The sequence below is a fragment of the Euwallacea similis genome, chromosome 15 (assembly GCF_039881205.1).
Source record: "Euwallacea similis isolate ESF13 chromosome 15, ESF131.1, whole genome shotgun sequence".
Lineage (NCBI taxonomy): Eukaryota > Metazoa > Arthropoda > Insecta > Coleoptera > Curculionidae > Euwallacea > Euwallacea similis.
In genome coordinates, this window is record NC_089623.1 from 451,118 (window position 1) to 463,585 (window position 12,468).

At 36.0% G+C, this 12,468-nt stretch overlaps 3 protein-coding genes across 4 annotated transcripts in view; 1 reads left to right on the top strand and 2 right to left on the bottom strand.

Annotated features, from left to right (window-relative positions):
* Nucleotides 1-12,468, top strand: part of LOC136413875 (xaa-Pro aminopeptidase ApepP-like) — a 32,902-nt gene that overhangs the window by 7,939 nt on the left and 12,495 nt on the right. The window lies entirely within an intron of this gene.
* On the bottom strand, nucleotides 189-5,487 carry LOC136413883 (catalase-like). 2 transcript variants are annotated; one of them, XM_066397640.1, is made up of 10 exons: nucleotides 5,372-5,487; nucleotides 4,862-5,133; nucleotides 4,637-4,810; nucleotides 4,370-4,584; nucleotides 4,188-4,312; nucleotides 3,276-3,453; nucleotides 1,085-1,200; nucleotides 619-822; nucleotides 371-568; nucleotides 189-317 (listed from the first exon to the last, which is right to left on the bottom strand). In XM_066397640.1, the coding sequence occupies exons 1-9, from the start codon at nucleotides 5,447-5,449 to the stop codon at nucleotides 377-379; spliced, it is 1,554 nt and encodes a 517-aa protein (XP_066253737.1). In that variant the 5' UTR covers nucleotides 5,450-5,487; the 3' UTR covers nucleotides 189-317; nucleotides 371-376. The 2 variants fall into 2 exon arrangements, with proteins under 2 accessions (XP_066253737.1, XP_066253736.1); XM_066397639.1 differs by having other exon boundaries at nucleotides 189-568.
* Nucleotides 7,170-9,445, bottom strand: LOC136413885 (catalase-like). The gene is made up of 7 exons (XM_066397643.1): nucleotides 9,304-9,445; nucleotides 8,976-9,247; nucleotides 8,496-8,669; nucleotides 8,234-8,448; nucleotides 7,879-8,181; nucleotides 7,564-7,828; nucleotides 7,170-7,510 (listed from the first exon to the last, which is right to left on the bottom strand). The coding sequence occupies exons 1-7, from the start codon at nucleotides 9,373-9,375 to the stop codon at nucleotides 7,276-7,278; spliced, it is 1,536 nt and encodes a 511-aa protein (XP_066253740.1). The 5' UTR covers nucleotides 9,376-9,445; the 3' UTR covers nucleotides 7,170-7,275.

A 12,468-nucleotide genomic window follows, 5' to 3' on the forward strand; every position in this document is an offset into this window, starting at 1 on the left:
TATACCGGAGAATATGATAAAAAAGCAAGATATAGTTAGACATTTATTGGAAACCTAAATAAACAGTTTAACCAGAAAATGAGGGAAAGTAGTAGATCCGTAGAAGTAAATTTCTTTATTATATATATAGTGGATTTTTTTAATGGAAATCGCCCACGAAGTTATTAAGGGGGTGGTAGGAGGTAAGATGGCGGAATTGGGAGTTTTAGAGGACGTGCAGGGGGATAGAGGCTCTGACGTTGCCTGTCGAAAGTGCCACTCTTGATCTTTAGCTATTAGGGATGCAGAAGTTTATAGGGATACTGTGCGATTTGGGCCTAAGAGACTGTGCTACTGCTGAATTGCATCATATATATAGTAGAGAGTACACATCGTTTTATAAAAGCACATGAGTAGAGGATGTAACTTGCTGATGTTGCCTCAGTCCTTCTCTCAATCTAGCCCCCAACTCTTCATCGACCTTCTCAAACATATTAGAAATAGCCCTTTCAGCGATAACGGGATTTGTCTGCCTCAGCCAACTCAATAAATTCTCAATAGTCCTCTGCCTCTCGTCCTCTTTGATAACCTGTAAAAGCCGATTTAGCCCAAATAACCTCATGATCATATCAACTTAACCCTGGTCCACAAAAGTCGAGCTTGAGAGTAGTTGTCCACCAAACCATAATCGGTTCTTTCAACCAAGCCAGTAAGAGGGATCCTCGGGGCTAAAGCCCTGGCCCTTTTGTCATTTCTAGGACCGTTGAAGCTATTAGGGAAGTAATTGGGCCCCCCTCCTTGGCTTACCAGGGTGGATTGGCCGTCCCTGTTGTAGCTGTGAATCTGAGGGAAAGCACGAACGCAATAGTCCCAGGTATTTTGGCCAACGCTTCCCACTTATTTCGCACATTCCACAACAAAACATTCCGAAGAAAATAGACTAACTTAAGTGACGTTTTAATAGCCAGGAAGATTAACTGCAACTTCGCTCGGTTATTACTTAACACTATTTAGAAAATAACGGAACGTATTTATGAGCTTCTTTTGAAAATAAATTTAACGCGTTCCTCCCGAAAAATCTGGCAATTTCGGAAATTGATTTTACCTGAAAGGGGGAGTTCACAGGAAGCTGATCGCTGTTGATTCCCAATCTGTACCGCTGAGTGTCTCCATAATTGAATATTCTGCCCTGGAGCATTCTATCAGGAGAATAATGGATTCCTAAGAAAATATGAATACTTTGAACGTGCGACCATCTATTTACGGGGAAAGGTGAACTAATCCATCTGATTCATTGCCGGCTCTTGCCAGAGTGATGAGTAAAACGTTTTAATGGCGAACACGTCTCAATATATTTATTAAGAGTGACAATGTGCCGGGCCGAAAATACTCTATGTCGAAATAATTTTATAGAGGTTTTCAACATAGTGGGCGTTATTGTAAATAGTAAACACATCGTATATTTTTACGCGTCCTTTACCTAAAAAATGTATTTTTAACTCCCTGATCAACTGGTCGATTTAATGATGTACATCAACTGCCAAGTGAAATTTTTAATTAAACCGGAGTTAAATATATCGCACATTTTAACAAATTTGAAGAATACTAGGTCATGCAGCAGGAGGAAGGAAGCCGGGCTAAAAGGAAAAAAATAAATTGCTGAAGCGAGTAAGCTAGATGAGACGCACTGGAACTGGGTTGGAAAGAAACTGTTTCAAGTGCCGGAATTTTCAAAATTTCCCGAACTGAAAAGGAACTTTCAGAGCATCGAAAGATATAGATTTCGCTGGAATCTCACGGTTCTTTTTTAATTAAGACAAATTTTCAAAAAATTGCGATGGATGAAACCTTTTCTCATTTAAACCCGCTTCTGAATTTTTAGAGTGCGGAAAAATTCACGCAGAGTATTAAAGCGCATGGGCGTCTCACGATTTCCTTTAACTGAGACGAAATCAAACAATTTGGAAGTAAAACGAACGATGAAACACGAAAATAAGCTGTTTTCATATTCAATCTCTAGTTGCTTTCAAACTCCTTCCGCACGACTCATCATTGTTATACGGTAAAATGTGACGCTTCATAGTTCGAAAGGAGATATTCAGTGTATTCATCAAGGCTCTTTTAACAAATTTTTAAAAATTATGACATGAAAAACCTGTCGTAGCATTTGATTTATAGCTCAAGGTATACAGGGAAAAATGAACACAATCACATAGACCAGGAATTGGAACCAAACAAAAGTAGCATTCAGGGTGTCCAATTAACATTTTACCCCCCCATTTAATTTTTGACATTAGAAAAAAGGTTGAAACAGGGACCCTCATTCATTTTAGGTGTAGAACTTAAAAGTGGCCTTGTTGCTATCACCCTCCTGCATAATCCGTCTTCCCGCATGTAACATAAACTTCCTTAATTTAAACTAAAACTCCAAATTTTTTTGCATTTTTGAATTTATCGTTAAATTTTAAGATAAATTTAGGTAAGGTGTCTTATCTTTAAAATTTACTGTTATCGAGTTATTCGGGAAAATTTGAAAATATTGACAACTGCAGGGTCCCACGGAAATCGATGTTGTTCCCTAACCGCTATGAATTGCGGAATCAGTCTTTTCGGGTTAAGAGAGGACTTAATAAACTACGTTTTGACATATTTGAATTTGAGAAAAACTCTTCCACAACCCTCGAAACACGCCTCCGAATTTTTACAATTTCATTCAAAGTCAATAACTGATAAGTTATTAAAAATTCACGAGATTTGCTTTTTTAAAGTCGATTTTACTCTCGCCTCCCTTTTTCCTCTTGACAGATCCCCTCACCTTTGTCCACCATGAATCTGCCGCTCTCGCCAAACACGGTGATTCATTTTAAATTTCACTTTTTCAAACACTATTTCAAATTAATAAAATGCAAATTTAGACATTTTCAAATAATATTAATTAACAATTTTAACAATAATAAGAAATGCTCACATACACGTTGCCTGCGTTAATTTCTTAGTAATACTGATAAACAGTGTTCAGTACAGATGTTTTGCACAGAAAAAAAGCAAATTTCGAACAATTAAACATGTGGTTTTTAATTTTTTTTTGTCATTATCTTTAGTTGTGAATACTTTATTACTTTTTTTACGAAACGTATGCAGACCTATGATTATATGCACTTTTAGTCATGAAATAAGCGAAAAAATTACCTCCTTCCATATTTACATGATATTTAGGAACACCCTGTATAGAAAATTGGAAGAGGAGATGAAACTCCGTAGGTTCTATAATAGACTTACTATATTATTTGACTTACCAGGAATAATATGAGACACATCAAAGGCGATTTGCTCAATTTCTGCAAAGTAGTTGGTAGGATTTTTGTTCAAAACAAATCTCCCAACTGGAATGAGGGGGTAGTCTCCGTGAAGCCACACCTTGGAGTTATCGAAAGGGTCGTAAGGGCTTTTGGATGCTTGTTCTGGGGTCATAATCTGTAAAACAAAACATAACTCTAAGTTTAAAAAAGAAATAATAATAATATGGGTAATTATTTTTTGCAAGATATTAGAAACTATCTATGAACTTTGCCCCTCACTTCTCCTGCTTCAGACGTGAATGGTAAAATTTTCGAATTTTCGACGACAAATCTTACCAGGGGCCGACGTCAAATTAACGTACTAATATACAGTATGTCCTCGGATGAGACTGCCAAGAGAAAAAAGTTTTTTATTTTTCATTTTACGAAAAAAAATGTACTCTTCATGGTAGTTTTGATTACGATAACCCTGAAATTAGTTTTTGGGACTTTCAAAAATTTTTAACTAAATGGACCTGTTTTTCGATATGCTCAAAGCAAATGGAAAATTCAGATTCACAGGTATGACATAGAGCAATTGATGAAAGCTTCTCCTCGTTTGAAATTGCCTTCGAAGAAAAACAATTTTCCCAGGGATTTTTAAATATTAAATTGATAGACTACGTTAATGGCCTTTTAAATTGTGATGCTTATTAGTTTTATAGATAGTTAAAGAAATTACCGGAACCAAATTAATAATCCAGAGCCGTATTATAGGCCAACTGATAAATGCTTCCCATGATCTTTAAATCGCATTTGAACAAGAAAAATCCTTTTAAAAACTTTTTTTTGTTCTCAAGTTTTCCAAGGTTATTAAATTTCAACTTTAACTAAATTGTGTTTTTTCGTATCTGGATATAAAGGCCTCACCTGAATATAAAACGACCAGGAAGGAAACTCCCCATTGTGAATCGCATTGTATAGGTCCCTAACATAAAAATCTCCATCTACCCCTGCCAATCTATCTGCTTCGGCCTGGGTGAGATTTTCTATGCCTAAAACAATTATTATTTCTAAGAAACGTTCTAGACAATTTCATTCAATCACTATACCTTGGTTGCACTTATAGTGAAACTTGCAGTAGCAAAAAGTCCCGTCTGAATTGATAAACGAGTAAGTATTGGCCCCATATCCATGCATCTTCCTGTAGCTTGCAGGAATGCCTCTATCAGTAAACAACTGCAAAGTCTGATGGGTGCTTTCAGTTCTCAATGACACGAAGTCCCAGAAAGCGTCGTAATCGGGCCTGATGTTGGTTACAGGATTCCTTTTAGGTAATAATATTAAATTTAAACTGAATTGCTGGAGAAGGAAAATACCTTTTTAAGGCATGCATAAACATTGGGAAATTAATGGCATCATTGACGAAGAAAATTGGGCTATTATTGCCCACCAAATCCCAAATTCCATCCTCAGTGTAGAACTTCATTGCGAATCCTCTGAGATCTCTGTAAGTGTCTGGATAACCACGTTCTCCAGCTACCTCAGAAAACCTATCAAAGCAGCTTCTTATGCTATTTATACTAATTTAATTTAAGCCCCACCTTATTGCAATCGGGGTCTTCTTCCCCACTTCAGAAAAGACAGTAGCAGCAGTGTATTCGGTGATATCATGAGTGACTTCGAAATATCCGAATGCTCCAGCTCCTTTGGCATGAACAACTCTTTCAGGAATACGTTCTCTGCTAAAATGGGTTAATTCGTCCATGAGGACTGTGTCTTGAAGCAGAAAAGGTCCATTGTAGCCCACGGTCAAGCTAGCCTCGTGACGATCCACTGGATTGCCACCATCGGTGGTCATACTATCGTCATTGCTCTGAAAAATGGAAAGGATGGCATGGAAGGATTTGTGATAAGTCCCTTAGGGTAAACTAAAATTCAAAAAATGAAGAATCAAAATTCAAAAAATCAAAATTCCAAGTTCAAAATGCATCCACGAAAAATTGAAAGAAATAGAAAACTACACATTTGTTCTATTGACATTTTAGACTTCTAAAGAGCTAAAATTCAAGTTAAAACTTCCATGAATATAACTAATTTTGAATCGTACTTACCTCATGCTTTTTTGAGAACTCCAACAACACCTTCGAGGCAGCATCTCTGTTGTCGTAAGCCACAACTGTATGGGACATGTCAGCACTCTTTAGAAGTATGTACTACAGCTTTAACAAGTTCTTTCCTGCACTGTTGGCAAGGTTCACTGGAACCATATTTATATGAACCAAATTTTGTATTATGGATAATCTTCACCACAAGCAAACAACTGAACGCAAAGTGTCCTAGTTTCTGTCTGTTGTGATTCCAATACTGCACAACACAATTCGGTTTAGCCTAAATAAGTCAACTGATTTATTAGAAAGTTCACTTAATCGAAAGTGGCATTAAACGTAAATTAGTTGAAATTCTATTATCTTCCCAAAGTTTATGTTAACCGAACAAATTCCATGTTTGGAGAGTGAGCAACTTAAGAGGTGTTTCACACATGCAAGATGACCGTTCAAACTGCCTTGTTATTCAGTGAGGCCAATGAGAAACCGCACTTACACTCCTACCTTGAAGCCATCTGAAAATAGTCTGATTTAATCCTGTTTCTTTGATGCAAACATTAGGTCAAATTCAGATCAAAAATTTAAAAAAATGTTTATATAACGTAGGTATTTGTGATTACAGACACTATCTATCAACCTTTTCTCAAAAACTCAAAAAATTCTCCCTCAAGCTTCACCTACCGAAAATCGAAAAAATTCCCAAAGAGTTAGTTTCGGTGAGGTTGTGATTACTTAAAAACGAGTAATTTTTTAAAGCTAGTTCAGCAGGTTACTCAAGGTAAAGAAACATCCTTCTCAAAAAAGTACTTCCAAGGTTAGTTTAGATATTCAAGGTTACAGAAACCTTCTATTAAAACTATAGAAAATTCTGTATTTAAGTCAATTGAGACATTATTCAATGATACAGCATCTATCACTTACACATCAAATAATTACCGCAAGAACAATTCTGGTTTTTCAAAAGTTACATAAGATTGCTCTGCTTCATGTTTAGCAGAAGTACTCATCAGTTCCTTGAAAATGTCCCTTACAGCAGGTTCAGGTTACTAGATCCATAAATACTTTATGCAAAAAAAAATCAGAAAATGTTCCTGAAGGGTATTTTTTAGATATTTCGTGTTTTCCGGTGTGAACCCTACAGGCCTTTACTTTTGTTTTTCAAGGGATCGAAACTTGATTAAAAGTATGTTAAATAAGGCACTGTATATATTACTTCAATTTCCCAATCCTCTAGTCCTTCTGATAAATCTATTTTTTTATATTTCTCTGTAACGAAGAGGAAAATTGAAACGGTGAGAACTGATTCAATCTTTTGGGAACAAGGGAAAACTTTTATGAAGGTGACATTTTTCTCGTAAAGTGAAAAATAAGAAACTCTCTCCTCTTGGCAAACCCATCCCGAGTCATACTGTATGTTATGAATAAATCATTTGTTGACTTTGATTTACAATCCAAAACTAAATATCATTTTTGTTTAATTTATTCAATTCTCTGCTTCATTTTGTATCTATTTGTACTCAATTTTATTCTTTGTCTGTCTGTAACAGTCAATTATAACCAATGGAATAACTGAAAAGTAGATTTACTAATTACTTCATATTCATTGTACTTCTGCGTAAAACGCAAAAAAAAATCAAATTAAAACTGTTTCTCTCAAAAAAAAAAAATTATTCAACTAAGAAAACGCTTGTCACTATCACTGAACTGATTCAATTATATTCATCATTGTGCATTATCTACACAGCTAAGTTTCCACCAAATTGAAACTAATTTGCCCCTTGGGAAATATTGTCCTAAAAGGCTGATTTAAATGGTGGAGCTGACCTGATCACAAAGGTCACCATTACTTCCAGTGACCTGCTGAGTAGGACAGTAAAATAAACGGTATAGATGAACATTTTATTGAAAATTCAGAAATCAATGTGGAACTCCTCTTCCAGCTGCAAAGCTTCTCTCAATCTATTCCCCAAGGATTTATCCACAGGATCAAACATATTCTCAATTGCTCTTTTCTGAATCGTTTTCGTGGCACGTTGTAACCATTCAACCAAATTATCCACCAACCTTTGCTTTTCATCCTCCTTAAGGACGTTTTGGTATAGAAGTCGAGCTTGAGTGTAATTGTCATCATTTCCGCTATCAATTCTAAAAATGAAAAGTTGTTATAAGCATTACAAAGTAAGCTCTAAAAAACTGACCTAGTAGCTTCCCCATGCAATGGAATTGCTAGTGATAGAGCTTTAGCTCTGCGATTATCCTCAGGCCCTCCAAAGCTATTGGGATGGTAATTGGGAGCCCCTCCTTGACTATTAACTGTACCATATCCATCCCTGTTATAATTGTGAATGTGATAAGGAGCATTAACTGGCAATTGAGAATAATTAGGCCCTAGGCGGTATTGATGAGTGTCCCTATAAGCGAACATCCTCCCTTGAAGCATTCGATCAGGAGAAATTTCCACCCCTAAAATCACCCCTTATTCCTAACAAAACCTCATACCTCTTCCTTATTACCTGGTATTAAATTGGCAACGTCCATGGCAATTTGTTCGATCTCGGCATAATAGTTTCCCGGAATTTTATTCAGGACAATGCGCCCTACAGGAATTAAAGGGTACTCTGAATGTAACCAAACTTTAGTTAAATCAAAAGGGTCATATGGGGACTTAGAAGCTTGTTCAGGAGTCATTATTTGGATATAAAAGTCCCAGGATGGGTGATCACCTCTGGAAATTGCATTGTAGAGATCTCGTGTGTGGTAATCTGGATCTGAGCCTGCTAATTGTTGAGCTTCCTTCGATGGGATATTCTGGATTCCTTTTTTTGAAAACATTTGAGTTTTCTGATTATATCTTCGATCAGGTTTTACCTTGATTTGAAATGAAATGGTACTTGACCCAGTGAAAAGCTCCCTCTTTGTTGACAAAGCCGTAGGTATGGGAACCGTACCCATGCATGGTTCTATAAGACCTGGGAATTCCTCTATCGGAAAATGTAATTATGGTTTGATGGGTGGTTTCAGGTCGCAATGAGCAAAAATCCCAGAACATGTCATAATCCGGTCTGATGTTGGTAACTGGATTTCTGATGGTTTTATTAGTAATTTGAGTCTTTCGTTTTAGTCTACTTACCGTTTCATGACGTGAATAAAACTAGAAAACAAAGCGGCATCTTTGATGAAAAATATCGGAGTATTGTTGCCCACAATGTCCCATATTCCATCTTCAGTGTAGAATTTAATTGCGAAGCCCCTAACGTCTCTTACAGTATCTGCGTAACCCCTCTCGCCAGCCACAGTGGAGAATCTTTATTTAAATTATTAATTTTAAGAAAGGAAAAATATAAGAATCAATGGAATTGAACGTAGACGAAGAAAAAATAGTCCCCGCCACTGCACTTTAGACCAGGCTGAAGAGCATTTTTGCTATATTTTTTACTAAATATAGAGAAAAATGAAACCTCCTACGCCACTGCGTTTTTAATTTTACTGGAAAGAGCAATTTTTTCTTTAGTTTTCCCAGAAAATTCATAAGAATCCTCAAGCATCAGCACGCCATAAGCCACAAAATTTGGTGAACATTCATTATGGTTTTCAAGGTGGAAAAACCTACCTCATGGCTATCGGTGTCTTTTTTCCAAGCTCGGAAAATGGTTTCGCAGCAGTGAATTTGGAAATATTATGAGTTACCTCGAAGTAACCAAAAGCTCCAGCTCCTTTGGCGTGAACAACCCTCTCAGGGTTTCTCTCTTTCGTAAAATGACTCAAATCATCCAAAAGCATCACATCTTGCAGCAAAGTGGGCCCATGGTAATCCACAGTCAAACTCGCCTCTTTACACCCTATTGGATTGCCAGTATTGGTGGTTATAGACCTTTCTTCACCCTATGTAGCCGCTCAAAAAATGGTGGAAAAAATATTCAAATAGCCTTTGAACTTACCTCATGTTTTTTGGCATAATTGACCAACTGGTCAGCTACAGGGTCTCGAACAAAATTCTTATTTGAAGGCATTTTCTGGTTTAAATGCTAGTGGTTCACTAAACTTGACCTGGTTAAAGGGGACTTAAATACGTCTACAATCTTAAACTACCAAGACCGCACGTCCAGATTTTATTATCTGATACCTGCACAAAAATAAGCGATGATATTGTTGTCTGGAAGGTCAATGCCACACTATCAAAACCTCAAAAAGTAATGTTGCCCAATAAGTATACAGGGTGTCCATTTAACTGCCCCTAAGACTCCTATGAGTTTATTCGTGATTTCTCAAAAAAATCAATTATGGGGATGTATATGAGGCTAATGAAGGTGAATTTTAAAATTAGTGACAACCCTACGAGGCGTCCTAAAAAGGCGAGGCATCGTAAAGTGGAATTTTTTAAATGAGTCCACCTGTATTTTGTACGCGATAGAATCCTCTCGTGGGGCATTGCAAAAGTCTAAAATTTCTTTCAAAACGTCTAGATTCGAGTCACTGTATTCTATAGTGAAAAAGGACTAGGAACTAAGGTAGGCTCAGGAGACGATTTTATATTCACGTGAAAAAAATTGTACTCTATGACGCTCCGCTTTTTGGGGCCACCCTGTATGTATGGTTGCCGCTAATTTCACAATTCACCTTCATTAGCCTCCTACACATCCCCATAAGTGATTTTTCATGAAATCACAAATAAAACTCATAAGAGTCCGAGAGGCTGTTAAATGAACACCCCGTATTAAAACCAAATTGCTGCACTTACTAAGAAACTTTGCCAACAAATCTCTCAGTACTGAATTTTTTTTAAGAACTGCGGCAACGCAAATTGTCTTCTTCGCCAATGAATTATTTCAGGACGAGAACGCACTTAATGGAAATAAATAAAATAATTATATAAATAATAAAATTATCAAATTGATTCATTAAGAACGGACATATACTACAAGGAGCGCATCTCGCTAGCACAAAAAGCGTTTTAAAATTGCTTTTAAACATGGAAATAATGGCACAAGGCAGCGCACTTACAAACGTATCAACTGTAAGTCCCCAAGCCAAAAAGCTATACAAATCTATATAAACTTGGCTTAAATTGACCCTTCCTTCTACCTGCAGCAATAGTCTCAATTTAAGCCAAGCTTACTTAGACTTATTAAATGGATGATTCACTAAAGATCGGGCAAACGGCCATTTTTGTGTCTCGACAACCTCGTGCAAGAAATTGGATAATCTAAAATGAACTTAAAATAAGCCTAAAAGAAGAAGCATTCGGGGTAGACATTCCAGGAATGCTCTCGTGAATGGGATCCAGGCGGCGTGGGAGATCAAGCCTGGATAACTCAATCAGGAAAACAGAACAGTGCGTAGGCTGAATTCCGGATTATCCCAAACGTGGACTGCACACGGCCCTTTTCACCCTTTCGTTTCGAAATATTCTTCGACACGAGTTGCAACATATGGTAATAGGAGGGCATGGAGTGCGCGGTGCTGCACACATATGACGAGGGGTGTGAAAAGGTTCAATGGGGAGTCGGGGCGGATGTGTGTCAGTTAAGGCTGGAATTGGCACAGGGGAAGGAGCGTGTTAAAAGGGTGATTTGCATTCATCAATGGGGAATATTTCAAGGTGTAATTGTTGTGGATTTATTTTAAGGTTTTGTGCTTCCACGAAAAAGAACATAATCACCTGTTTATACAGGGTCCGTCTTTGGAAGTTGACACAATCCGTACGTGGAAAATTACAAGTTGAATGTATTATTGATTTACGGAAAAAACCTGGCACTGTAAAAATATTTTCAACTTGATATGACTTCCGGTTAAACCGGAAACTGACCTTCACTTCATTTTTTTAAATGAAATATGGCAGTTTTTTTTAGTGAAAATGGGTTTTTTGTCGAAAATAAACATAAGTTTCATAACACAACATAGCACCGATTCTCAACTGTTTTTTATTTATTTTGATTTTTGCGACTCTTTCAATACTTGTAAAGCTTTACTAAAACTCAATTGCTTACAAAACTATTTGCCATAAATTGATGAAGTAAATTTTAAATTACTGGAAAATTCACACATTTTCATAAGCAATTAAGAAAAATATTTGAAATTTTTTTTTTTTAATTTATTGAAATTTAGAATTTTTAAATTAAAAAAAGTCAGTTTTTCAAACAGCACATTGCAATTCTTTTTGCATCATTCCATTGGGAGGAAAAAATGAAAAAATACCATATACATCATAAATATAAAAAATTAGTACTTTTTGAGTAAATCGAAAAAAACTATAAATTTCGTCAACTTGATCATATAATGAGTCGCTGATGTATCTGTCATCTGCGCAATATAAAGTAATCCCTCTTAATCTTGAAAAATAAGGACTTTTCGGAAAATTCCCAGAATACCTCACAACAATTTTGGAAGGAAACGAATTTTTATATAAAATTCTACACCCAAACTACACCCTTATGCGAGTCATAGCAACCCTTTCAAAAATTTTAAATGGTATAAGGGATCATGTGACACCCCAAATTCAAGGTTTTTTAAAACTACATTTAAATGGTCTAGTGCGATTTAAAATCTGTCAATTAATTGTTAAGAAAAACAGCTACAAATTTCGTAAAAAATGGTACATATACTGAGTTAAATAGTACGTAAACAATGAAGAAACTTGTTTCTTGATAGGAAGTTGATTTGTTTTCGATTTTGAGCTCAAATACATTCTTTGGTTATTTTTATTTATTTATTTATTCTTTTATTTCTCTTTCATTTTTTTTAATTATTTTTTTTGTATTCTTTATTTTTTAACGTTTTGACGTATTTCAGGACTTTTTTAAAAAAGTTCTTATTTTTCAAGATTAAGAGGAGTCAAGTTTTCTTTGGATGACCCTGTATAGTACATGTGAAAGCGCTTTATAGTCAAGATTCGTGATTTCTTCTGCTTGTGGGCAATAACGCTCATAAGCAACAAATTCTATCTTCAATCTGTTCCTGAATGTTTGCCACTTAATATTGAAATGCCCTGCACATCGATTGTATTACTAATCTGAACTCAAACTTTCCATATCATAAATCCAAACTAACAATGCGATAAAAATATCTAAATGCCAGTTTCACTCAATTTCAAAATACCAAACAAC

What these genes read in the sequence shown, in the direction of transcription:
- LOC136413883 (XM_066397640.1), bottom strand. Translation starts at nt 5,449, where the DNA reads ATGTCCCATACAGTTGTGGCTTACGACAACAGAGATGCTGCCTCGAAG. An exon ending in TCACTATAAGTGCAACCAAG is followed by an intron (nt 4,313 to 4,369) that starts GTATAGTGATTG and finishes TAATTGTTTTAG; the next exon opens with GCATAGAAAATCTCACCCAG. An exon ending in CCTGGTCGTTTTATATTCAG is followed by an intron (nt 3,454 to 4,187) that starts GTGAGGCCTTTA and finishes TTTGTTTTACAG; the next exon opens with ATTATGACCCCAGAACAAGC.
- LOC136413885 (XM_066397643.1), bottom strand. Translation starts at nt 9,375, where the DNA reads ATGCCTTCAAATAAGAATTTTGTTCGAGACCCTGTAGCTGACCAGTTG. An exon ending in CCATTTCATTTCAAATCAAG is followed by an intron (nt 8,182 to 8,233) that starts GTAAAACCTGAT and finishes TTTCAAAAAAAG; the next exon opens with GAATCCAGAATATCCCATCG. An exon ending in CGTTGCCAATTTAATACCAG is followed by an intron (nt 7,829 to 7,878) that starts GTAATAAGGAAG and finishes GGGTGATTTTAG; the next exon opens with GGGTGGAAATTTCTCCTGAT.